At 31.1% G+C, this 27952-nt stretch overlaps 3 protein-coding genes and 2 non-coding genes across 6 annotated transcripts in view; 4 read left to right on the top strand and 1 right to left on the bottom strand.

Annotated features, from left to right (window-relative positions):
- LOC113364080 (LIM domain and actin-binding protein 1-like) overlaps nt 1–27952 on the bottom strand; it is a 56054-nt gene that overhangs the window by 7147 nt on the left and 20955 nt on the right. The window lies entirely within an intron of this gene.
- On the top strand, nt 1485–21229 carry LOC113364081 (xin actin-binding repeat-containing protein 2-like). The gene is made up of 7 exons (XM_026606541.1): nt 1485–1553; nt 1726–1897; nt 2031–2257; nt 2685–2830; nt 3578–3659; nt 18286–18419; nt 20847–21229. The coding sequence occupies exons 1-7, from the start codon at nt 1500–1502 to the stop codon at nt 20995–20997; spliced, it is 966 nt and encodes a 321-aa protein (XP_026462326.1). The 5' UTR covers nt 1485–1499; the 3' UTR covers nt 20998–21229.
- LOC113364478 lies at nt 5797–5958 on the top strand. The gene has a single exon (XR_003366169.1). It is a non-coding gene; the product is annotated as a U1 spliceosomal RNA (small nuclear RNA).
- Nucleotides 6914–8785, top strand: LOC113364078 (serine/threonine-protein phosphatase 2B catalytic subunit 3-like). Its single transcript, XM_026606538.1, has one exon. It carries the CDS (start codon nt 7101–7103, stop codon nt 8544–8546), a length of 1446 nt encoding a protein of 481 aa, XP_026462323.1. The 5' UTR covers nt 6914–7100; the 3' UTR covers nt 8547–8785.
- On the top strand, nt 10663–10824 carry LOC113364476. The gene has a single exon (XR_003366167.1). It is a non-coding gene; the product is annotated as a U1 spliceosomal RNA (small nuclear RNA).

Below are 27952 nucleotides of genomic sequence, written 5' to 3'. Positions count from 1 at the left end.
CCTGTACGATATTATAAGTTTGTTTGAAACATTTCAATATAAAGCAACAATTTTATTTTCGAAATAAACTGTTGAAAACTAAACAGCTAAATCTCAATTGTTTATATAACTTGATTATTTACACGTATCAGGAGGAAGTCTTGCAACTCGCCTTAAGGCACTTACGCCTAGTTTATTTATATTTCGTCTTTCTCTTACAATTTTAAACCATTTGCTCAACAAAGAAAAAAAATAATTACAAAAATAAAAAAAAATAATTTTAAAAAGGAAAAAATTAATTGGCCATAATTTGAAGCTAACTGAAGCTAACTAGACAAAAATGTAGAAAAACTACAATAGTGAAATTGGTGTGAGAATGCCTTTAGCTCCTGAAATCGAAATCAAGATCATTTGATTTGTTAGTAAAGATTTCCGTGAATATATGTTATATTCTAGAATTGCATACATAATATACTTCTTAAGTGTTTTTACAATTTATTTATTAATTAAAAATGGGTGAAGGTTTTCAACCCCGAAGACGTGGTGAAGAGTAGCGAAACGAGAGAAGAGAATCAAATCGAGACTGCAGAAATTTCGAGCAAATTCAAATTCTTTGAGACTTATCAACCTAAAAGTGTTGAGAGAAAGCCATTTAGAATCACGCCTCCCAGAGAGGGCGTTGTTAAGGTTGTGGTGTTATGACATTGTGTGGAGCTATTAACATTTGGCTTGTTTGATTTGAAAATCTGTGTTGTTTTCAGGATTGTGTGTTTCTGATTAGAAATAATTTACTACAGCAACCAAATTGCTCTTTGTAATATTTTGATTTGGATTTTTTGTATCTTTCAGAAAATGAGGATTCATATTTGAGATATTTCTATTTTTATTACAATGATTAAGAGTTATTTCAGGATATTGATATAAATAACCAAATGTCATTTTAATGCATTTAAAACATTTAAAATCAACTTATTTTAAATACATATATGGTCATTGAAAGTAATGAAATAATTTACTTTTATTATTTTACTTTTTATCGTGTAATTTTCAATTACATACAAGACCATATTTCATTTCAGTTGTGATAATTTAGATAAAAATAATTTTCTTTATGTTTAAAAATGGTTTTAGGACTCTGATATCAGTATAAATTAGATTCATTCAATGTTTCTTAAATTAATATTTAATAAAGCATCGGCTCGTCATATAAACAGTTAAAAATCATCTTTGAATTTTAAGTATAATTTAGAAATCAGAATCATTGAAAGTAGTGAAATAATTTGTTTTGAAACTTTTACAATTTTTTATGTAGTTGTTAATATATTATGTTAAATTGCATAATTAATTTGCTTAAAATATTTATTCCAAACAATTGGAAAGCACGAATATTTTGTGTTTATTTATATACTAATAGTTACTAATTTTGAAATAATGTATACTTATAATTGTATGAAATTTATGTGCAAAGTGCTTACATAATTTAAATAAAAATTGGGAAAAAAAACTGACCTCCAAGAATAATGTGTTACCACAGCCATTTTTCTTTCCTTAAAATTATTCCATGTGTTAAGATGGTAATGAAAGAATAAAAAACCAGTTGTTTTATACAAATATTAAATTTGATTGTATGATGATAACATTAACAATATTTTTTGCATGTTTCTAAATATTTAAATGTAAATTAAAATTTACTAAATTGCTATATATGTCATATGCATCAAGCTAATCTGTTTAATTCTTCAACAGACCGAATCACCAGAACGAGAAGTCTACAGGGATCCATCCATTGTCACTTCTGACAACAAGAGTAATGATGAAAATGGTGATGATCCAGAAATTGCCGAAAAGAGCCACACCGCTACTAAAATGTTGAATATCTTCAGACAGATGGAAGAACGAAAGGAAACACAGCCACAAGGTATATACCAAAGAATTTGTAACTCCATCCCGATTATTTGTTTTAAAAATACTAACCCACAATGCAGTCATGCAGAACTTTAATTCAATATAAATATCGATTTAGTTAATTAATGAATTTAATTTTTCTAAAGGTCCTAAACCCTTGAAGAGGTTTACACCTCCTCCAGAGGAGACCCCAAGGAGGTTCCTGGATACCAATGACCAGAGTGACAACTCTGGTGTTACTGACAGTGATACTGATGATGAAGTTCAAAATGAAAATGAACCTCAGAATGGTCACCATCAGAATGGTGTCGGTAGGGATGGTGTTGATTATGTTAAAGCGAGTGACAAGTGTGAGGATGAATTTTTGAAACAGGTAAGTGCTGGAATTAATGGATTAGTATTGTCTGAAAAAAAACTAGCTATAAGAAAAGTAATGAAACATTTGGAAATTAAAATAATATTTATTAAATCTAATATTGGAGTCATAAAAAATTTCTTTGTTTTTCTATATACTCGGTTAGAATTAAATAGCCAAACAATTTTTGTTGTGTTTAGCCAATATAAAAAAATAGTTCAAAATATTACATTTATTGAATATTAATTCATTATCAATTATTGGTTAAGAAGGTGTAGATATATATTAAATGTTTTTATTAACTTGTTCCAAATATAACACATGCTAGAAATAAGTATAAATGAAAAGTATATTTAACTTAATTATTTTATTTTAGTAACAAAAATAATTAATTTAATCTAATGTCACATCCATTCCACATTTACATTGTGTTTTATAATTAAAGGCAAGAAATGAAGCAAGAGCCAAACAACTCAGAGCCAAATTTGAGAAATGGGAAAGCAATGAAATCAAAAGGGAACAAAGTACGATAAATGTTCTTGAAGAGTGCCAAACTGAAAATAATGACTCACAATTAGAAAGTGCCAAAAGGTATAAATATATTTAATATTTGTATATTATGTAATTCATAACATCATGATAATGCATTAAGTATAAAAAAACTTAATTTATTTCATGTTAAATCAATATCATAATAAAGACAAATTAGCAAGCAAATTAGAATGACATGAAATATTTAAATTTATTATTTTATATGAAGTAACAACTAGCAACAATTTTTTTTTACTGAAATATTGAAATCAATATTCAGTCTTCGCACTAATGATATAATACTATTTTTTAATTCATAATTTGATTTTTGTTGCTTCCTACAGCTTTTTATGATAACTGCCTAGATAGCACAACACAATCCAATGATTATATATATGTAATTTATCTATATTACAAATTATTCTTCATGTATCGTTCGTTGGCATGTCTTAGCCAACTTTTAATTGCTTCTACAACAGCATATTTTGTTTCATTTGGAAAGTTTTTGAAAACTGTCTGTAATAAATAAAAGATTAATTAGATCTTATAATTAATTAAAAATTAATAGCAAAAAAAAATTATAAAATACCAGTGATGATTTAATTGATATGTATAATCTTTTTGATAAACTTATAATAAATATAGCAGGTTATTTGAATTTTTGGAATGTTTTTGGCATTTTTTCAGTATAACATGGTAGTTTTTTCCTTTGAATTATTTTTATTGAATTGAAGAGGATGTACACATTATAGGAGTGTTGTCTGTAATAATAAAAGATTTCAACTAATTTTTTTTTATTATTTTCAGTCTGCGGGATAGATTTGAATCAATGCGCGAGATGACGAATCAAATGAACAAGTCACCACGTGTAAAAGTGAATCGATTTGTGGTAAGTTATTTAAAATATTTTTTTCTAAATTTAAACAAATACATACAAATAACGCGCGATTGTGTAAATAGTCTTGTTATCCATTTACAAATTCTGTGATTGCGATCTGAACTTTTGTGCAAGGTTTTTTTTGCCAGTTCGGCCGAACTTTGATATTTGATTAATGCTTTGATTAATTTCTCATAATCTTGATGTGTTTAGATGTGCATGAGTTTGAAACGTCTTTTCTTTGCTAATGATTAAAAACATTTACTAAATCATAATTCCATCACCATAAAAATATACAGTTTTTGATTTTTTAGAATATAATATAGGAGATTCTCATTGTAAAAATGATTTTCATTTCGTTTTATTGAAATTGTGAGCAATAGAAATTAAATTTTGTTTGTATACACATAATAGTAATTATATATTACCACATATGTGAATATGTAGATTACAAATTTCTAAATTTATTTCCACCAGTTCGTATATTCTGGATTTTCTAAACTGTCTTTATTATATTTGTATAATTTCCATAAAATAAGATTCTTTATTTCTTACTTTTCAACGTTAGGCTTGAAATTATTGAAATGGAATTTCAAAAGTTTGTACAATTAATAATGTGAACAATATTAATCTTATAATACCTTCACTTCAAATCTATGCAAATTTTTTATAAGTATTGTTATAAAAGTCTGATCAGTTTTTGTCAATTATTAGTTGACATATGCAATTATGCATTATATTTCAGCACATTAATTTATCCATTATTTTCAAATTAGTATAACAGTATAACAACTTGTAGCTTAGGCCACGGTAATATTAATGAATTTGCTGTACAGAATTTCTGTCAGTTGTCGTTAGATAAAATTTGCTGAGAAGATATCGAATATTAATTACAATTGGCTGATGATAAAATAAAACATATATTTATTAGTGACCAATTTATTCTCATTGGCTAGTCTTCAGAATTGAAGTTTATGAAAAACTTCCACTATATATAAGCAATACATTTTTGGGATTAACGAACAACTATAATTTAAGTTTAGTTAATATGATTTTTAGATAGTTTTATATCACATCACTTCATCTTAGATGTAGAGACGTGTGATACTGTGTATGAGCATGATAACACCGGCAGTACTAATAAAAAAACAAGTTTTTGTGAATGTGTTTGTCAAATTTTAGATGTTAAAAATAAATAAGTATATGCAAATGTGCACATAGGATACATGTAACACATAAATAGTGAATTTGATGTTGCTGTTTGATACTGATGCACGAAATTGACGTTTAAAATTAAACTAAATCATAGTCAAATTAATATGTCCACAAGCGTCCAAATTTCATTCATGAAAACTATATACACAAGATTAGAAATAAGATGCATGGTGTTAAAATGAATTTCTGAAGTGTGTATGTTTGTAAATACAAAATAACAACTAGAGCAATCTTTTTAGAAGTTATTACTGGATTGTTTGGAAAGTAAGTTTTTTATGTCCTACGAGGACCAAGTGATTATAAATAATCAAATTTGATAAATTTTACCTCGCCCTTATTATGTGTCGTTATTTGCCACTTATACTATTTGATTGAAGTTGCCATAACGTTCTTTTGTCTATGGCAGTAGAATTTTTTGATACCGAATACTGGGATACCATACAAATTTTTGGCGGTATTAATACCGAATTTTAATTCACCTTAAAATTTTTGATCATTATCACTAGTTGATTCAGGAAATCTTCCATTTACTCATAATTAAATTTCGCCTTTATGACTCATCGACTCAAAATAAGAAATAGCTTAGACAACAACATGTTTGTTAAAATCTTACTTCAATTTCCATAAATAATAATTATTACTTGAACGAATTATTGCAATACGTATTAGAAAATAGAATTGAATTTTCTTAAATTATTAAAATTAAATATTGCATTTTTTATAGTGAAATTAAATTTTGCTTGATTTTTTTAAAAACAGTAGTAATACCGCTTTAAAAGCAAACACATCAAAATACAGGTATCAAATTTATTTAGCGGTATATGTTGCATTTTCTAAATCGCAACAACAGAGGGCTGTGTGTACTTTGCGCCGTAAATATTGCTCTGAAATATAGTCTGGTTAGAGTTAGTCTACCTGTTTTCGATTCTTAAGCATACTTACCTGGCGTCGGGGTTACCGTGATCAACAAGGCGGTTCCCCCAGGGCGAGGTCTGGCCATTGCACCTGGGTCGGATTGACCCCTGCGATTGTCTCTAATGTGGATAACTCGGGCGTGTAATTTTTGGTAGTCGGGACTGCGTACGCGCTGTCCCGGTAATAAAATTTAATATATTAAAATATTTCAAATTCTGATGATTACATTAATATTAAATTAAATAGTTGAATACAATTTTCTAAAGTTTTTGTTCACATTGGAAAACTCGAAGTGGGTGTAACCATATCCAGAGACCTAAACAAGCGCCAAAGATGCCTTATTAAATTTATTGCACTAATATAACTTTTAGTATTAAAATTAAAATCTTATTTTCGACATACAATTTTTTTTCTTCAAAAGCAATTGCTTTGTCAACACAAGCGGAAGGTTTTTTGACTCATTTGAATCGGATACTTAATTCTCTCAAAAACTGCTATTTTTTGTACATGTAGCTCTGTATCATTGAAATGGCTGGACCTGACTTTGCCAAAAACTGATCACCAGTTCTCCCAATCATTACAAATTGAATAAATTTTGTATAATTCAGAACAGTTTTGGATCATTCAATTCGGATACTCCGTTCTCTCAAAACCTCGATTTCTATTTTCTGCACTCTTTGCTCCGTATCTCCGTAACGGCTGGACCTTCTTTAGCCAAATACTAATCAGCACATCTACCTATTAATAGGAACAATTAATTATTTAATTACGGCCCATTACTATAACCTACCCTGCTGGAAGTTAATAAGATCTAGCTTAGACAACGAAATGTTTCTTAAAATTCTATTTCAATTTCCATAAAAACTAATAATTACTTGTACAAATTAATGCAATATATATTAGAAAATAGAATTTAATTTTCTTACGTTCTCAAAATTAAATATTGCAATTTTTATAGTATATTTTAATTTTGTTTGATTGTTTAAAAATAGTCGTAATACCGGTTTTAAAAGCAAAAACATCCAATCCAAATACAGGTATCAAATTTGCATTTCCTGCAACATGTTGCATTTCCTAAATCACGACAACAGAGGGCTATGTGTACTTTTCGCTGTAAATATTGCTCTAAAATATAGTCTGGTTAGAGTTAGTCCACCTGTTTTCGATACCTAAGCATACCTAGGTTACTTAGGCGCAGTTCGTATCGGGGCCTGGAAACAACTATCTTGGTGCAAGGCGCGAAGCTTGTGATACAGTTACTTGTTATTAGTGTAAAAAAATTATCAAATGTATGTGGTGTAGAGTGCGTGTAATAGTGTAATAATGGAATCTTCTAATAATGGAAAGCCGTCGACGACACAGCGTACAATGGAGACCGTAGCATTTCCGCCACGAAATCGACTTACCGTTCAGGAAGTGTTTGATTCGCGTACTGACAAGCCGAGGCCCGATGTACTCAAAGAACACTTTATAAGGGAAGGTCGGATCGATGAAACTGTAGCACTCCGTATTATACAAGATGGCGCGGCCTTATTACGGTCAGAGAAAACGATGATTGATATCGAAGCACCGGTTACCGTTTGCGGAGATATTCACGGGCAATTCTACGATCTTATGAAGCTGTTCGAGGTAGGCGGTTCGCCGGCCAGCACGAAGTACTTGTTTTTAGGCGACTACGTCGACAGGGGATATTTTAGCATAGAATGCGTTTTATATTTATGGGCGTTGAAATTGTGCCATCCGACAACTTTATACCTATTACGAGGCAATCACGAGTGTCGACACTTAACTGAATATTTTACCTTTAAACAAGAATGCAAAATCAAATACTCTGAACGTGTTTACGATGCGTGTATGGATGCGTTCGATTGTCTACCGTTAGCGGCTTTAATGAACCAGCAATTTTTATGCGTGCATGGCGGTCTGTCGCCCGAAATTCATAATTTAGAAGATATTAGGCGACTGGATCGATTCAAAGAGCCTCCTGCCTACGGGCCAATGTGCGATCTGCTGTGGTCCGATCCACTGGAGGATTTTGGTAATGAACGCAATACGGATCACTTTTTGCATAACTCGGTTCGTGGATGTTCATATTTTTACAGTTACGCCGCTTGTTGCGACTTTCTACACAACAACAATTTGTTATCGATTATTAGAGCGCACGAAGCACAGGACGCTGGCTACCGAATGTATCGTAAAAGTCAAACGACAGGATTTCCTTCGCTGATAACGATCTTTTCGGCACCGAATTACCTAGATGTTTATAACAATAAGGCCGCTGTTTTGAAATATGAAAATAACGTTATGAACATCAGACAGTTCAATTGTTCTCCTCATCCGTATTGGCTGCCGAATTTCATGGACGTGTTCACGTGGTCGTTGCCATTTGTGGGCGAAAAGGTAACGCAAATGTTAGTAAACGTTCTGAGCATATGCTCGGATGACGAATTAATGCCAGACGGAGATGATGCGCTCGAAGCGAACGTCCGCAAGGAGGCGATACGTAATAAAATTCGAGCGATTGGCAAAATGGCAAAGGTATTCTCAGTGTTACGTGAGGAGAGCGAATCGGTGCTTCAGCTGAAGGGGTTGACCCCGACCGGAGCGCTGCCGCTAGGGGCGTTGTGGGGCGGCAAGACATCGCTGCGGAACGCTCTGCAAGGTTTCTCGCCGAATCACAAAATAACCACGTTTGCGGAAGCGAAAGGCCTGGACGCCATCAACGAGTGCATGCCGCCAAGAAAAGACACCCTCAGCCCGTCCGCCTAGAATCCCAATCAGAACAGTATCGGTGCGACGTCACCAGGTCCTGGTCCTAGCAAGTCGGGTACCGGCGGTGGCGCGACTCGAACGACGTCCTAGTGTGTTCGCAGTATGTGAAACGTCGCCTTGAAAACCGAATGACTCTTCTTTAATGGGGCGGTGTTTTTATCGAATAAATTGAATAATAAATAATATATACATATAAATATAAACTTAATGATGTGCCATTTTTATTGCAAAAGATCTTTCCATTTGCACCATTTATAAGTATTTGTGTGTCAGTTTAAATTTACCAATTATATCAAAAAATTCTATTTTATGTATATATATATATATATATATATATATATATATACATACGTATAATTAATATATTTAAAATATATAATCTAACTCTCTAATTCTCTATAAGAATTATATTATTCATATTTAAATATATTTAACTAATTAAAATGAATATTATACCTTTGCTACAAGTACTTATGATTGAATCATGCTATTGTGCAAAAAAACTATCATTGTGAATTTTAAATCTCGATTATACGGACATTTCATCTAGTGCACATGTGTCTTGGCATTTTAAAATGTTTAACTGAATATATGCTATGACTGAGTAAATGTAAGTGCATGAATAGTAAAAATGTCCTTTTGTTTGTTGATATTAAGATATTTAAAAAAAAATTAAACTACCTTTTCATATGTACAATATAACTATTTGCTATTTAAATGAATTATAAATTTAGGTAATAATGTTTTTTGGTTGCGAGAACTTTATATACTTCAATTATATAAACTGAAGGCTTTATATGAAATAAATTTGTCTTTTGGCAACTGTAAAATGAAGGGTGTACATTAAAAGCACGCTACACAATCGTATCTTATTTATATCACGTTGATCAAATCAATGAATATCAGGTGAAGTGATTATTTATCCTATGTTGAATAATGTATTTTATTATTAGATCTAGATTGTTAAGACTGCGTACGCGCTGTCCCGGTAATAAACCTAATCAACATATTAAAATAATTCAAATTCTGATGATTACATTAATATTAAATTAAATTAAATGGCTGAATACAATTTTCCAAAGTTTTTGCCCACATTGGAAAACTCGAAAGTGGTGTAACCAATAAAGCCTTACCCAGAGACCTAAATAAACACCAATGATTTCTTACTAAAAATATTGCACTAATATAATTTTAACTAGAATTAAAATTAAAATTTTATTTTCGATATACAATTTTTGTTTCAAAAACAATTGTTTTGTCAACACAAGCAGAAAGTGTTTTGAATCATTTGAATCGGATGCTTAATTCTCTCAAAATCTGCTATTTTTTGTACGTGTAGCTCTGAATCATTGAAATGGCTGGACCTGCCTTTGCCAAAAACTAATCACCAGTTCTCCCAATCATTACAAATTGAATAATTCTTGTATAATTCAGAACAGTTTTGGATCATTCAATTCGGATACTCCGTTCTCTCAAAACCTCGATTTCTATTTTCTGCACTCTTTGGTCCGTATCTCCGTAACGGCTGGACCTGCTTTAGCCAAATACTAATCAGCACATCTACCTATTAATAGGACCAATTAATTATTTAATTAATTTTTCTTTTAATTATCATTTTTAGAACCTTTATTTAATTATTTTTAAAATTTTTCGAATCGGTTTCGAACCTCTGAAGATATGCGAACGTAAGATATAAAAGTATTTTCATTTTCGATTTTCTGCCCATTACTATGACCCTACCCTGCGGGTAGGTTAATAAGATCTGCTTAGACAACGAAATGTTTCTTAAAATTCTATTTCAATTACCATAAAAACTAATAATTACTTGTACAAATTAATGCAATATATATTAGAATATAGAATTTAATTTTCTTACGTTCTCAAAATTAAATATTGCATTTTTATAGTAAATTTTAATTTTGCTTGATTTTCTAAAAATTGTAATACTGTTTTTAAAAGCAAAGGCACCAAAATACAGTTATCATTTTTTCTAACGGTGAATGTTGCATTTCTTAAATCACGACAACAGAGGGCTATATGTACTTTGCGCTGTAAATAATGCTCTAAAATATAGTCTGGTTAGAGTTAGTCTACCTGTTTTCGATCCCTAAGCATACTTACCTGGCGTCGGGGTTACCGTGATCAACAAGGCGGTTCCCCCAGGGCGAGGTCTGGCCATTGCACCTGGGTCGGATTGACCCCTGCGATTGTCCCTAATGTGGATAACTCGGGCGTGTAATTTTTGGTAGTCGGGACTGCGTACGCGCTGTCCCGGTAATAAAATTTAATATATTAAAATAATTCAAATTCAAATTCAAACAGACTGACTTACCGACCATACTAGACTTTATAAAAAGCTCACTGAAAATTTTTATCTAAAATGTGGGGATCATCCTAATATTAACATCGCGGGCCTCGGCCAATACACAAGAGACGATATTTGGTATGGCAATCAAGCCATGCCAAAATATATACTGATCGACCCATAGCGGTAAATGAAACTTGGCTCGACACAAATATTCTCCCTTAAAGTGAATAAATCTTTTGTTTTTTTCCTTTTTGTGTTAATATGTGTTATTATAAATAGTGCTAAGTGATTTTTTTTGGGGAATCAATTTTCTTTCCTTTTTTTTGTCACAGAATTATGTCACAACTTGTATATCTGAAATACTTATTATTGTATTGATAGAACAAATATGAAGGATGATATACCTACGGGTAAAAATCCGAAATGAGAAATATTATGTACACATATATATTCAATGAAACATATTTATTTATTATTAAAAAAAATACAAATTCTGATGAGAACATTAATTAATATTAAATGTTTGAATACAATTTTCAAAAGTTTTTGCTCACATTGAAAAACTCGTAGTGGGTGTAACCAATAACGCCTTACCCAGATACCTAAATAAACGCCAAAAATTTCTTACTATTATTTTCCTGGAGCTCTACTTAGCCTCTATCAATGAAATTCAACTTTTCTCTGGCAAATACATATTTTTCATACTGTACAAATATTTTCTCAATTTTTTCTTGTTTTATATAAAAAAAGCTAAAATGTTGCTAATCCTGTCTATATTTAATGAAAAATACCACCTACCTAATGGACTTTTACACAAGTTTTGCTATTATATTAATTTGGAGCTATTACAGTTCTCAAAAATATAATGATCACGCATATAATGATTAAGTGTGTAGTTGAGTCTCCTGTCGAGAAGAAATACTTACTTTTCGTACAAACTAAAGGTTTTTAAGAACTAATGCGTTGATTAATTTTGTTTTAGAAATAATCAGTAAAAAATCTTAAATCGAAGACAAGCTAGTTATGCTAAAGTTTTGGTACCCAGATATGACATATGATACAGCCAAGTAAAAATAATCTCAGTAAGTATGCATCCCATCTTGATCAACTCCAAACAATAATTTGAAAAATCTGCGATTTTGTCTTTAGAAACAAAATCTGGAAATATATTTGTTTTCAAATGACTCAGATTTCTTCAGAACTTTATTTTGGATAAAAAGATTGTATGCCATGAGTTTACGATATTTTGGCTGTATAGTTTCTGGGTATTATAAGTTAACTATTCATGTTTATGATCGTATGGATGAATAATATATAAAATATATTTTAGTTTGTTATAACTTCAGATTTTTTTTTGTTAAATTTGTAGTTTTGCATTTTTTTGGAGAACGCACTACATACATTCATAAACAACGCATTATTATATTATTCTTAATATTATTGAGCCTTTAAGCAAAAAGAATATGGTCAAAACAAAGTTTATATTTCGCTTGACATTTTATATATAGATCAGACGATTTCTTGGTATTTATATTTAAACTTAAAAACGCAGAACATGGTTTCATTAAATCAGAATAGTGGCAACAAATATGTCTCTGCCATGAATTGATCTGAAAATCAATTGGCACAAATTGGTCTACAGCTGAGTTTTCATTTAACACCAAAACATCAACCTACATAAATCTGGATTAGAAACTTTGGATATAACGAAGACTGGTAAAAAGATTTGTAGAGGCAAAGAAAGAAATGAACCATATAGTAGATTAAATGAGGGATGTTCAGAACTTTAGAAAATCTTTACTGGGCACGATTTGGAAAAACCAAATAGGAAAAAACTAGTTGTCGGCCTAGTGTATCTATTTCTATTAGACAATAATTTGTACAAGATTTCTAAAAGGTCAACAAGTAAAACTTTGGCAATAAAATTAAAGAATTTACAAATACATCATCTGACCATCGTGATTTCGAAATTGACAGAGATTACTCTAGAATGAACTTTTTTTTTAATCTCGCCCGGGTAGTCTTCTGGAACAGTTCTTTGGAAAGTGAGTTCAGATAATCTTGAAAGAGACTTTTGTACTTGTTTTGAATGAGTGCGTATTTTATCGTCTTTATGGATCAACTAATTTGGAACATTTTATCAAATTTGAATTTATATTTAAGACGTTTTATTTGGATGCTGATGATCCTCACAGTTATATGTGCACAAATTGGTATAATAACAATTTTGTTATGCTCTTTATACCTAATGATCAGTAAACCGTCTTAAAGGAATTAAATTAAAAAGAATGGTAATGATTGACCACATGCAGGAAATTAGTAGCATAAACACAAAATTTTATACAAAGAAGAAAAATTCTGAAAGTTGTCAGTTTCACATGATGTATCTGCTTTCGGGCTAAGTACTACAATTATTTTAATGTCACTGTCAAAGATTGAAAGGGGGATGAAAATTGCTGTTTTTATGAACAAAAATGATGACATCTTTTTCGCATAAAATAAAAAATTAACAGGAATGATTTTATCACCTCGGCAGACATATGTTATGTTGTTTCATCCACTGCAACCATGTTCTTAGTTACAATCTGCAATTCTGTAATTTATAAACCAAGAAGCTCTACATTAACATTTCCTAGTCCATATTAACAATGATTATTAAACTGTTTGTTTTAATTCGGCTAAGAGTACCATTTTAATAAGAACATAAACATGTAATAAACAATCTTTTGTTGTTTGATAATGATATGTTTTGTGTGTTTGAATTTGAATGAATAATAGTTTTCTGCTTAATGTTTTCTGTGAAAGTTCATCTTAACACCATCTGCATTTATTAACATATTGCTGTTAGACGTTAGTGTTAGTCTTGTTTTATTTTTTATTCGAATGTTTTATAAATAACACTAGATATTTACTCAAAAGGATTTTTCTACATGCTCTTTTTTTTATAAAATGTCGTTTCTCTCTTTTTGCAGTAAAAGCAATATGTCGTCCGACATTTGTCTCAAGACTGATTGTGAGTCGAGCTGCTTTAATTTTAATATAATATTTCGAGATAATTATTAATACACTTGCTAATATATTTTATAATAATTTAATTGATAACAAGGAAGAAATTTATAAAAAATATTTATCTATATCTCTTGACCTGTACTGTTAAAAACTAAAATGAGATAAAAATGCGAGACTTATTTCAGCGAATAATTTCACAATGTGCTGGAATAAAAAATTAGTCGATATTAGATATCAAAATTATAACTCAAATTATGTGTGGAATAAATAATAACATAACTATTGAAGTAAATCCTGTGGCTTCTTAACATTTTTATTACCAATCGCTCGCCGATTTTTATCGTAAGTCTCCCTAAGAATTCCACTTTTTTGATAAATTTAGCCGCACAGAAATGCTTTTTGCTTTCTCAAGGTCTAATAAAAAACTTTAAACATTATTTCGAAAAACTAAAATTTTTAAGAACCAAAATTCTGGCGTTATTATTTCGGCTCAGTTTCGGTTAGTTTTGACTACTTTGAATTCCAGACGATTGTATTAGTTAAAAACACTATATGCAATCATATTTATTTCTGCTAAATGAAACCACAAACATATTTTCATCATGTTATTATTTATTCAATATTATTATAAGGACTTCAACTTATCTATACTTACAAGGAAATTTCAAAATCGACAGAATGACGAAATTGTCTTTATCTATTTTTTCAAAGTCGATTCTGGAATTTCAAATACTTGGCAAACACCTAAAATAAGTATTTGGTATTATCATGCACATACTACATTTATCGATGTCTTTTGCGATAATGTTCCGTTCAAAAACAATGTTGTAGTGTTTTAGAAACCAACTTTTGTAATCTAGGTTAAAATTTTATAACAAATATTGTATTCTATGTGACCAGCGATAAATTGATATGATGGAATGAAAAATGATAGTAAACTTCAAACAAAAAAATTTTTTTTTGGTTATATTAGTATTATAGTAGAGCTGCATAAATTGCTCAGTATGGGTTACCTCGGGATTATTCAGTTTTTTCAGTCAACTTCTTTTTAGACGTATTTCTATTAATCGTTAATGTCACTTTCCTTAGAAATTATAATTGAAGTTTTACGAATGTTTTCGGGTTTGAACAAAAATGAAGGGACTATCCGGCTGATATTTTGAATATTTTATAGTGATGAAACCTTTATTAATTGGCATTTCAAAATTTGGAATTCATACGATATACGCATTATTTTCTATCCATAAAGGATCTGACAATTTTTTCTCTTTTGGTTGTCGGTAAATTAACTCACTGATGCCTTTTTTTTCAATTGTAAAATAATATCCTAACTTAAATATCATCCAAATTCAGTTGTCTCAATACAACAAAGTAATCTTTTGATTTGACTCGTTGTCAATATGGAATCGATCAAATTTGATATGAAGGTTTGACTTCAGTTTGTCTATAATATTTTGAGGTTTCTAGATAATGGACGTTTATAGATAATTGTTCTTACTGATATTTTTAGTTTCGATTTCTATTATATTTTTTTACTGGTCATATAGAATACACAAAACTTATTTAAGACAACATATAGTCCGTTTGATGCAATGTAAGAAAACGTATTATAATGGTAATAATCCATCTAAGAAGTAATCGTGATGTCAGACCAAAAAGTTGACAAAAGGTCAAGGTCATGTTGTCCATCAATGACAAATGTTGATTACTGAGAAAAATGTGTGGTTTTACTTGTGGACTATGTGTATCAATGCAACTTTTACAATTTTATACATCACTTGCAAATTATTTATATATATATATATGGGATTGATTGCATCGTTTGTTGGTCTTGAGATATAAATTTTGAATTTGTATCTGCACAATAAATGGAGATATTTTTTTCCAGGATCTGTAGAACTATTGTTTCATCGTTTCTCATATCATGAAATGTCTAGATTTTAGACAGCATTTTTGACTTCATATCTCCAGTTTGGGCCGGCGGTGGCGATATCGGTTAGAGCGTGGACTAGCAGCCACTAGTTCCAGGCTCGCTGGATCGATTCCCGCTACCGCCGTAGCCCGACATCAGGCAGCTTGATGTCAAATTTCCACTGAGATTATAGATCATAATATAATTCCAAGTGGAAATCGTCCTTCGTGGACATAGCTGCAAATCAATCATATGCAACTATTAGACGTAAGAGCTAATATCAAAAATATCCCACACATAAGAGAATGGTTAATCGATGGATTGCCTCTCATGAAAAAAAGTAGTATTAAGTCGTAACCAACAGCTTATAGAACATATAGGAGTTTCTGATTGCTGTTCAAACAATAATAAAAAAAAAAAAAAAAAAATATCTCCAGTTTACTTTGATATCGTTGAAGACGGATCAACAACTTTATGAAATTAGTAAGTTTTGAAACTAAATGATATTGGAATTGAATTTTTTATCAGTTCGAATTTTAACAATATTTCCACATGATGTAATCAATCCTCGAACCGATTAGCCCAATAAGGATGCTAACAAAAATTAACACCAAGGGTTGAACAGTTTCTAATAGAACCACACCACAACCATATCTTTATTATGTCATGTTATATCATTAGATTATGTCTTAAGGCTGGGCAAGTGTTTTCGTTGATGATAATAATTTCTGAGATGTTAAATTTCAATATACATCCATCAGGTGATTGAGAATTATACAAAATTGTACTGTGTTTATTCCATAACTATTTTGATGATATGCTTTTTTTGTTTTTAGTAACTATCATTTGATAACCAAAAAGCAACTAATCCATTTCTCCAATTGTCTCACGTTTCGATTGTTCTGATATTTTACATATATCAGGTGGTTGTTGACTTTTTAATTGATATTCATCATGCAATTGAATAAAGTTCAATTTGTTTTACCATAATTGGTTTAAATTCAAGCAAAATCTTTTTACATAACTATATCTCGGTCTGATGTCTAAAATTTGGAAATAAATATTGGTGGAAAATTAAAATTGGGCTAATGGTTTCAAAGGAGTAAGGCCATTCACATCAGCCTCATTGGTTAAATAAGATTTTTGAGATTATTTGTGAATTTAATCCAAAACAATATTAACAAATTTTTAGAGTTTGAACAAGTGATCCCCTACTCCTTTGATTGGTCAATAACTCCTATAATAAGTAAGTCTAGATTTTAAAAAGCATCTTGCTGTGCACCACTTCAAGACTAAATTATTCACCAAACTATTGTCAATTCTATCTTAAATAAGTTCAATCGGCCAAACTAATAAATAAACAATCAAGATGTACACCAATTTATTATATATAAATACACCGTAAACTATTTGGATGTGTTCCAATAAAAAAATCGTTAGGTAAGTGTTTATTTAAAAAAATAAATATGGCACCAAAATGTTGTATTTGCTTTATATGAGCAACATTTTTATATGTGTATTTCTGGGACTGTGAAAAAACTGTGGTGAAAAATTGAAAAAGATTTATTACAGGTTTGTGAAAAGCGATTATAAGTTGCAGAAATATTTGTGCATTAATAAATGGTACTTTTTTATAAATATCATGCTTATATTCGCTTTTGAACTGTTAAATAAAATCGATTTAGACGAAGTACAGTGATGAAAACAAGAAACGTTTATATAATAAATATTGTAATGGATTTTTTATTGATTCAAAAATTAATATTAAGATATAAATATATTATTGTGGTCATTGTGGATTATTGTTCATTATATGATTTGTACTTTCTTGTATAAAATATATATATATATATATATATATATATATATATACATATACATATGAGGATGTGCAATATAGATATATTTATATGTTGTTTCGTTAATCCCTCAAAGATGATATAATTGTTTATAATTTGTTTATATTATATTATTGTATAGATATTTATCAATAAAATGTGTATCTATTCAATGATTTTAAAATTAGATATTATGCTATTGCAAATTTCTGCTAAATATGAATGAAATGATGAATTCAGCGAAAGCGATCTATCAGCAAGTTCTATCAGTCTATAAAAAAATTGTATACTATATACTGTCTCAATTAGTTTTAAAATAACTAACTGAATGTCTGCTAAGTTTTAAGCAAGTTTTTGCTTATCGTTAGTTTCGATAAATTCGACTTGTCTGCCAAATGTATCCATCATTTTCTTAAATTTTGTTCCTGAAAGTTCAGATTTGAAATAAATAGCTGTAATCTATCTTATTTATAATGGATCTAATTATAAATTTATAATAATCTTTTAACTTTTATTTCTCTATGTTAAAATGATATTGATTGAAATCGCATTGTAATGGATATAGCACTGGAGTAGTTTTTTCTGAACTATCTATGAAATTGTATGTGGTGATGGGAAACAAAAGTGGTTTGTTATATATTTAATATTATGTTTGTGATGATTAAATAGGAGATTCAGACGAATTGTGCCGAATACTGTGCTATTTGTGAGAAGAAAGTGTATCCCCTGGAGAAAATTGATTGCAACAGCAAAATCTATCACAAGCAATGCTTCAGATGCGTCCACTGCAACGCCGTATTGAGGTAAGTGAATTATATTTAATATTAAAACATAATTAATACATTTTTTGAATTATTAAAACACAATTTAGAACAATAATAAAGTAATGAAAAAGATACATTTTGTCCGAGCATTAGTTTTATCAAATGAGGCAAAATTTCCACAAACTTTTTTTCCCTATTTATTGGTACTACTGTTTTTTAAATTGACTGATAAAAATTATAATTGATATGGAAAAAGTTCAAAAGCTGCTTAATACATTACAAACATAAAGTTCTATCAATTATAATTTACTAGGTGTGTAATTATATAGGAAAAAATCATAATATGTTTATATGTTAGTGATGTGTTAGTGATATGTTAGTAATGTGACTCTAAAATTTTCAAATTTGAATGAAAAAATTCTGATTTGAATCAACCTTAAATAAGGGCAAATATAAGCTTACAGATCTTATCGCAACTAAATTTGTTGTTATAACTTCACTATATTCAAAAGCGACCAAGAGCTACTCAACCTTTTGAATAACGTTTTTCCTGTAAGGCTAAAAAAATTTGTACTAATGACTCTTAGTATTGCTGTCACTTCACTCAATAAGTCTGTAAGATAACTAAGAGAAATCCTTTTTTTGACAATTTTTATTCAACATAGTTTTCTTCGAAGACGATATACCGTTTATGTCGAACTTCGAACTTTTCGAAACCATTTTTGTAGTTCGATTTGTACTTTGCAAAAAATACGGCTATCATCTCATCATTTGGCAAAAAAAAAATTCAGAGCGAGCATTCTTTTCAGATACGAGTGGGGAAAAGTGGGTAAGCAATTCGGAGCCCAATTCATGTTTTTTTGCTACTATTTTTACGGATTTGCGACTTTGCCCTGATTAAGCAGCACGGTTTATTTTCAAATGGGGCCGTTTTTCCGATTTCTAACTTCAAATGCTCTAATAACGTTATACATTAGTCACTGTTGATGATCTGATCTTTCTCAAGATAGTTCATGAAGATCATTACTTGCGAATCTCAAAAAACTGACGCCATAACCTTGCCAGCTGATTGTTTGCATTTTTTTTCGTCATCGTTTTTAGTCCACTTGGTTGGCTTTCTATTTGACTCCGGAGTGTAATGGTGAAGGCAGGTCATAACCATGGTAACATATTGATGCAAAAACTCAGTTTTACTTTGATTGAACAGCTCCAAATACTCTTACAAATCATCAACTCGTTATGCTTTTGGTCAAATGTGAGTTTGCGCGGCACCCATTCAAATATTCGTGAACGATATGTTCAACACTTTCTATTGATATCTTTTGAATTTGTATAATCGATTCAGCCTCTTCTGACAAAACTTCGACGAAAGTTAAACTTTGACTCATCACATCATCAAAGCGACTTTTGACACAAATTTCGAACTTTGAATTTTATAATTAAACTATTTGTCGTAGGGTCATAATATTTGTGACTTAATACGTAGAGAAAATAAAATTGGCAGATCGGATATTATATCGAAAACAAATTTCTCATTCAGAGAAATTACATATACTAAATTATTATAAAATTTTATTGACTTATATAAATATAAATATAAATATATATATATATATATATATATATATATAAATATAATACACTGTTATTAACAATTACATCAAAGTTATGTAAACTGGAATCTAGAAAATTACTTGTCATTGAAATGCATCCTTGAAATTGAAATGGAATAAATAGTATAGCTCAAAGAAATATTTATCAAGAGGGAATTTTAGTCTAAAAGTTTTAAGAAATCAATGACTTTTTGCCTCTTTTCACATTCTGAGCCCGGCGAAGATTGGTGAGGATATGTGATTTGTTCCCTTTGGGCTCATGCGTTATGTGTCGATGACCCACTATGATAAAACTAAAATTTTGGTTCGTTAAATTAATATATGAACTTTAAAATTAAGTATTAATATATAATAAAAGCTTTTTTATCTTTTTGTCTAATAAACCAATACAAAATTTCGTTTTTCAAAAACTTTCAGTAATCTTTTCATTTGAATATTAAATCGGATGACAAGCGACCGGCTTCATACGATTTGATTTAAATCTAGTAAAATCCGATTCCAATGAGATTGTTAAGTGCTGGATTTTATGAATTCATTTCATTGTCATTCGAATTGGCACATCAATAAAATATTAACAAATTTGCTAAATGTTCATAGCTGGACTGTTGTAAGAAAAGTAGTGAATAAAAAACAAATAAATTCATCAATAACAATATTTTGTTATATGTAACAAACATTAGTTGCAAATGAAACGTGACTTTTCTGTTAAGTAGAAATTCCCAAAAGAATTGTTAATGGCCTTTGGCTGGGCCGTATTTTTAGCGTAACACTATGGATACCAGACCAACCTATCATAACTTGTATAAAAATTAATAGTACACTATCGCAAATAGTAATTATTATATTTCTTCAGAATGGACACTTACACCCACAATCATGGAGTTCTGTATTGCATCCCTCATTTCAAGCAACTCTTTATCTCCAAAGGCAATTACGAATCCGGATTTGGTTTGGATCCACACAAGACCAAATGGGAGAAGCAAGAAGTCACTGCCAATGAATAGGAAACACATCTGGAATTATAAAAAAAAAATTAAACGACTAAATAATCGTTTTACAAATATCAGGTTAGAACTCCGAAGACGGTAACAAAAATAATGAGCAGAAATTATGATTTCAAAAGAGTTTTGCATATGATGGGATAAATTATCGAAAAACATTTATTGTTCAATGGTAAGCATAACATACAGGTCTTAGTGTCTTTGTTTAAAATTTTACTATTTTAGTCGAAGGAGTGCTTGATTTTATAAACATAACACGATAAGTTTTACTTTGACTTTTAATATTGTTTTAATGTGTACATATTTTAAATTTTATTTTTCTGTATCGATCATTGATTAAATCAAAATAAATTTTAGATATTATTGTTAATATATTTTTGACACATATTTAATTTTTTAAGGAGCGCCATTATTATTAACAATCCAATGACAGACGTTTTTTAGATTTGTGAAGAAATTTCGTAAAATTAATTTTATATTGATCGACATAGAATTTTTGCTGTTTTATCAAATTTATAGTTATACTTTTAATAACTAGCAACTTGTATGTTAAGTTAAAGTTTTTTTTTATGTTGCATCTTAATTTTTTTTTTAAATAGAATAGTTTTTTGTTATAGTGTACCTTCTGTATAATGATTTTATATAATTGGTACAGTTTGTTTTATATTGTCTTAGCATACATGTCTACTAGAAAAAAGAAAGAAATAATAAAATTTCTTTACCTTATATTTTATTTTTTAAAACAACTCGATGAAACACCTTAATGAAATGCTTATTTTTAATTGAATATGACAAATATATAATGATTTATGTTTCCATTTTCTATCAAATCTGATAAATATTTTTAATTGATTACTCCAAAATATAAAAACTAAGCAACTTATCATAATCAAATACGACTTACTAAAAGTAGATTAGTAATAAATATTATATGAGGCTACTTACTGAGGTAATAAATACTTAATTACACAGTCTAGCTTGCAAAGCTATATTTTCAAACATCACAATTATTTTCAATCTTTATTCTATTATATGCAAAAATTTCAAAATGTCATAATTGTTATCAATTTTACTCCTAACGCATAATTTTTAATATGTTGATTGTAACAAAATTATTGTACAAATGCCAAAATTTTAAGATTTTTTTAAATGAAGATGCCAAAATTATAATCACGCCTATTAAAATTCATATCCGAGAACAATTGATTCAAATGATTAATATTCTAATCGATAATTAATATTGAGATTGTATGATATTTTATAATAATAATTAGTTGTTAGGTGCTTTCATTGTGTGTAGTCGTTTTCCTAAAAGTACTATTTTATGTTTAATATAATTTTAATTAATTTTTATTTTACATATATTTTATCTTGCCTGGTAATTATTATATTAATATGCAACTGTACTGTTTGGATACTTAAATAATTTTAAATTAAAATTTTAATGATTGTTTGGACTTTGAAAGATATTTTATGATGTGATAAAAAAATTTAAATAATTTCTGATTTGCTTAAACAAGAAAGGCATTCCTTATTACGAATATTTCTTAAAAATACTACAGTATTATGTACTGATATATATATATATATATATATATATATATATATATATATATACATTAATTTTAAAAAATTATGCTGTACTATATATACATATATATATTTATAGGGTCGTAAGATATTTTTAAGTATTTTCAAAAAAAATTTGATATGATTAAGACTTTTACCATAAAGACTTGTACCACAGTATTTATACTAATTTTGATATATATATACACAAACAAATATATTATACATAAAATGAGCTATTTTTTTTAATTTATATTATATAATTTATATTATATAATTTATATTTAATTTTATGTGTAATCATTTTTTCAGATGGTTAAAGGTATATTGTTGATAACAAAACGCTTTTCAAACAGTCACCTAGATAATAAAAAGAAAAATAATTATGTTTCTAAATAATTATGTTTCTTTCCATGTATAAGATTGTTTATGATAATACCCTAATGAAAGTTGTAATGGACTAGCGGGTTAAAAGGATCTGGTTGAAAATGTCAGGGTAGCATGATCAAGACATGAATGAACCTTTTTTCTTTAAGTTTCATTCATGTCTCGATCGTGCTACCCTGACATTTTCAACAAGATTCTTTTAACTCGCTAGTCCATTACATCTTTCATTATACACGATGAAATACTAGTCATTCTGCCAGTTATTATTAAACATAACGAGACGGCGCCAAACATAAATGCATTCCGCATTGATGCATACCGCACGCTTCGAAATGCCCAAATTTTTTTTTACCAAAAATTTTTTTGCCCAAAATTTTTTTCACAAATCCATGGGAGGAGTGTTTCATTTCACACCATTTTCAGTGATATATATTAGAAACACACCGTACTGGTACAAGTATTATAAACATAAGCATATTTGCTGATGTTTATATAAACATTAATATACTCATTCTTCGACTCAGACTTCGACGAGGTTGATCAATAAAGTTAATGTAGTTATGACTTTGACCATTTTAAATCTATGGTTTTTCACTCATTTCAAACATGTCAAAAATATTAATATCTTTCACTCGCTTTAATCTATACTATTATTCAAAGTGTTAATTAGTTCATTTTAATTAGAATACTTTAAATATTGGTCAGTTTTACTTAACTTTGGACTTGTACAATAAAAATGAAGTTTTCAACTATGTTCTTTTTGCATAAGGACATCCGCATTATTATTAATATATCTTTAATATTTTACGTTTATTGACGTAATTATTACATCAATTATAATTAACATTCCTACCACCTCCACGCTCCTATCGCTTTCCTTTACACTACCTTACCTAATGCTTATATCTATGTTAACAACTGATACGCTTACCTCGCTTACCTTACTACGTCTCGAACCTGCTACCCTGTTCCATCGACTCCCACCTCCTAACGGGCGACGCCACGCCGATCACATTAGTAAACCGTTACAAAGTAGGTGATATTGTATATTTTAAACGAAGATAAACTAACACGTCATATGGCCAAAAAAAACTTGGGTTGGTATGGCTTGTGTTGGCGTATTTGGTAGAGTGATGGCTTCGTACCAAAAGGCTACCGAGTTCGAATCATACCTCCAGCCATAGAACGGAATTCACCAGTACGACTAACGTTGTGGTATTCATTTATTGTTGAATAACACAAAGTTAATATTTAGATATAACAAACTATTAAGTCATGAGGCAGAAAAAAGCAGAGTCCATGTGGCCTGTGCTGACGTAATTGGTAGAGTGATGGCTTCGTAACAAAAGGGTACCGAGTTCGAATCATACCTCCAGCCATAAAATGGAATTCAGCAGTACGACTAACGTTGTGGTATTCGTTTATTATTGAATAACACAAAGTTAATATTTAGATATAACAAACTAACAAGTCACGAGGCCGAAAAAAGCAGAGTCCATGTGGCCTGTGCTGGCGTAATTGGTAGAGTGACAGCTTCGTACCAAAAGGGTACCGAGTTCGAATCATACCTCCAGCCATAAAACGGAATTCAGCAGTACGACTAACGTTGTGGTATTCGTTTATTGTTAAATAACACAAAGTTAATATTTAGATATAACAAACTAACAAGTCATGAGGCCGAAAAAAGCAGAGTCCATGTGGCCTGTGCTGGCGTAATTGGTAGAGTGATGGCTTCGTAACAAAAGGGTACCGAGTTCGAATCATACCTCCAGCCATAAAACGGAATTCAGCAGTACGACTAACGTTGTGGTATTCGTTTATTGTTGAATAACACAAAGTTAATATTTAGATATAACAAACTAACAAGTCATGAGGCGGAAAAAAAGCAGAATCCATGTGGCCTGTGCTGGCGTAAATGGTAGAGTGATGGCTTCGTACCAAAAGGGTACCGAGTTCGATTCATGCCTCCGGACACAAAACGCAAAACAGTGGATCGAGGAACGGAATCACATCCGTTCGAATTTGGGACCCTAGGTATGCTCCTAGGGTTCCCGCAGCGGGTTTACAGGAAAGAGGGGAATGTGTGGAGTTTGCGAACCTGCGCCACCGTCGCTGAAAATGGGAGAAGGGAAACCATATGGGTGAGGGTTTCACGCGACGACCACTCCTGGGTCGACCCCGGTTGAAAAACGGGAAGATTCAGTGTGCGAGTCCCCCGGCGCACCCTGAATGCGCCGATGGAAGGAGAGTGGGTGATGGTGTGAGAGGGAGAGAGCGAAGTAGAAGTATGAAGAATCGTTACTTATTACAATTATTTTGCGATTTTCGTTGCCTAGCGACCGTTGCTATGCAACCGTTAACCCCTAACACAAAATTTTTAATAAAATTATTTTGCAATTTTGGTTGCCTAGCGACCGTTGCTATGTAACCTCTAACACAAAATTTTCAGTATTATTTTGCGATTTTCGTTGCCTAGCGACCGTTGCTATGCAACCGTTAACCCCTAACACAAAATTTTCAGTATTATTTTGCGATTTTGGTTGCCTAGCGACCGTTGCTATGTAACCTCTAACACAAAATTTTCAGTATTATTTTGCGATTTTCGTTGCCTAGCGACCGTTGCTATGCAACCGTTAACCCCTAACACAAAATTTTCAGTATTATTTTGCGATTTTCGTTGCCTAGCGACCGTTGCTATGCAACCGTTAACCCCTAACACAAAATTTTCAGTATTATTTTGCGATTTTCGTTGCCTAGCGACCGTTACTCTGTAACCTCTAACCTCAAATACAAATTTTCAGTAAAATATTTTGCGATTTTCGTTGCCTAGCGACCGTTGCTATGCAACCGTTAACCCCTAACACAAAATTTTCAATAAAATTATTTTGCGATTTTCGTTGCCTAGCGACCGTTGCTATGCAACCGTTGACCCCTAACACAAAATTTTCAATAAAATTATTTTGCGATTTTGGTTGCCTAGCGACCGTTGCTATGTAACCTCTAACACAAAATTTTCAGTATTATTTTGCGATTTTCGTTGCCTAGCGACCGTTGCTATGCAACCGTTAACCCCTAACACAAAATTTTCAGTATTATTTTGCGATTTTCGTTGCCTAGCGACCGTTGCTATGCAACCGTTAACCCCTAACACAAAATTTTCAGTATTATTTTGCGATTTTCGTTGCCTAGCGACCGTTACTCTGTAACCTCTAACCTCAAATACAAAATTTTCAGTAAAATTATTTTGCGATTTTCGTTGCCTAGCGACCGTTGCTATGCAACCGTTAACCCCTAACACAAAATTTACAATAAAATTATTTTGCGATTTTCGTTGCCTAGCGACCGTTGCTATGCAACCGTTAACCCCTAACACAAAATTTTCAGTATTATTTTGCGATTTTCGTTGCCTAGCGACCGTTGCTATGCAACCGTTAACCCCTAACACAAAATTTTCAATAAAATTATTTTGCGATTTTGGTTGCCTAGCGACCGTTGCTATGTAACCTCTAACACAAAATTTTCAGTATTATTTTGCGATTTTCGTTGCCTAGCAACCGTTGCCATAGCAACCTCCCTACCGCTAACTCCTTCTACCCTCGCTTTCTCCTATTCCTCTCTGTTTTACCCCCCTACTTTCCACCCCACCCCATTTTCCTCATACCGACACTCGAGGGCTTCGGGTACTCGCACACTGAATCTCCCGTTTTTCAACCAGGGGGGCCCGGTCGCGCAGGTTTGCGAACCCGCTGTAGGGTTTATTAGGTATGATTCGAACTCAGTACCTTTTCGTACGAAGCCATCACTCTACCAATTACTCAAGCACAGGCCACATGAATTCCGCTTTTTTTCGGCATCATGACTTGTTAGTTTGTTATATCTAAATATTACCTTTGTGTTATTTAACAATAAACGAATACTACAATGTTAGTCGTATTGCTGAATTTCGTTTTATGGCTGGAGGTGTGATTCGAACTCAGTACCCTTTTGGCACGAAGCCATCACTCTACCAATTACTCCAGCACAGGCCACATGGACTCTGCTTTTTTCGGCCTCAAGACTTGTTAGTTTGTTATATCTAAATATTAACTTTGTGTTATTCAACAATAAACGAATACCACAACGTTAGTCGTACTGCTGAATTCCGTTTTATGGCTGGAGGTATGATTCGAACTCGGTACCCTTTTGGTACGAAGCTATCACTCTACCACTTTCGCCAGCACAGGCCACATGGATTCTGTTTTTTTTTTCGGCCTCATGACTTGTTAGTTTGTTATATCTAAATATTAACTTTGTGTTATTCAACAATAAATGAATACCACAACGTTAGTCGTACTGCTGAATTCCGTTTTATAGCTGGAGGTATGATTCGAACTCGGTACCCTTTTGGTACGAAGCTATCACCTTACCACTTTCGCCAGCACAGGCCACATGGATTCTGTTTTTTTTTTCGGCCTCATGACTTGTTAGTTTGTTATATCTAAATATTAACTTTGTGTTATTCAACAATAAATGAATACCACAAAGTTAGTCGTACTGCTGAATTCCGTTTTATGGGTGGAGGTATGATTCGAACTCGGTACCCTTTTGATACGAAGCCACCACTCTACCAATTACGCCAGCACAGGGCACATGCACTCTGCTTTTACTTGTTAGTTTGTTATATCTGGATATTATTTTTGTGTTATGAACAATAAACAAATACCACAACGTTGGCAGTAGTGCAGCTTTCCGTTTTCTGTCCGGAGGTATGATTCGAATTCGGTACCCTTTCGGTACGAAGCCATCACTCAACCAATTAAGCCAACACAGGCCATTTCAACCCAACTTTTTTGGCCATATTACCTGTTAGTATTTTGTCGTTTAAAAATATACAATATCACCTACTTTGTGATGGTTTTGTAATGTGATTGTCGTGGGTCGCCCGTTAGGAGGTGGGGAGTCACTGTAGAGGACTGGGTAGCAGGTTCGGGCCGTGGTGAGGTAATCAAGGTTGAATATTAGT

The sequence above is a fragment of the Ctenocephalides felis genome, unplaced genomic scaffold, assembly GCF_003426905.1.
Source record: "Ctenocephalides felis isolate EL2017-DRISC unplaced genomic scaffold, ASM342690v1 CF-g0.4_SCAFFOLD_00845, whole genome shotgun sequence".
Taxonomy (NCBI): domain Eukaryota; kingdom Metazoa; phylum Arthropoda; class Insecta; order Siphonaptera; family Pulicidae; genus Ctenocephalides; species Ctenocephalides felis.
The sequence above is the reverse complement of the archived record's forward strand: the minus strand, read 5'-3'. Positions and strand labels throughout refer to the sequence as shown.

Bases quoted from the DNA above. Each gene is read 5' to 3' on its own strand.
- LOC113364078 (XM_026606538.1), top strand. From the start codon at position 7,101: ATGGAATCTTCTAATAATGGAAAGCCGTCGACGACACAGCGTACAATG.
- LOC113364081 (XM_026606541.1), top strand. From the start codon at position 1,500: ATGTGTTACCACAGCCATTTTTCTTTCCTTAAAATTATTCCATGTGTT. The intron at 2,258-2,684 runs GTAAGTGCTGGA...TTATAATTAAAG, and splicing joins AGGATGAATTTTTGAAACAG to GCAAGAAATGAAGCAAGAGC. The intron at 2,831-3,577 runs GTATAAATATAT...TATTATTTTCAG, and splicing joins CAATTAGAAAGTGCCAAAAG to TCTGCGGGATAGATTTGAAT.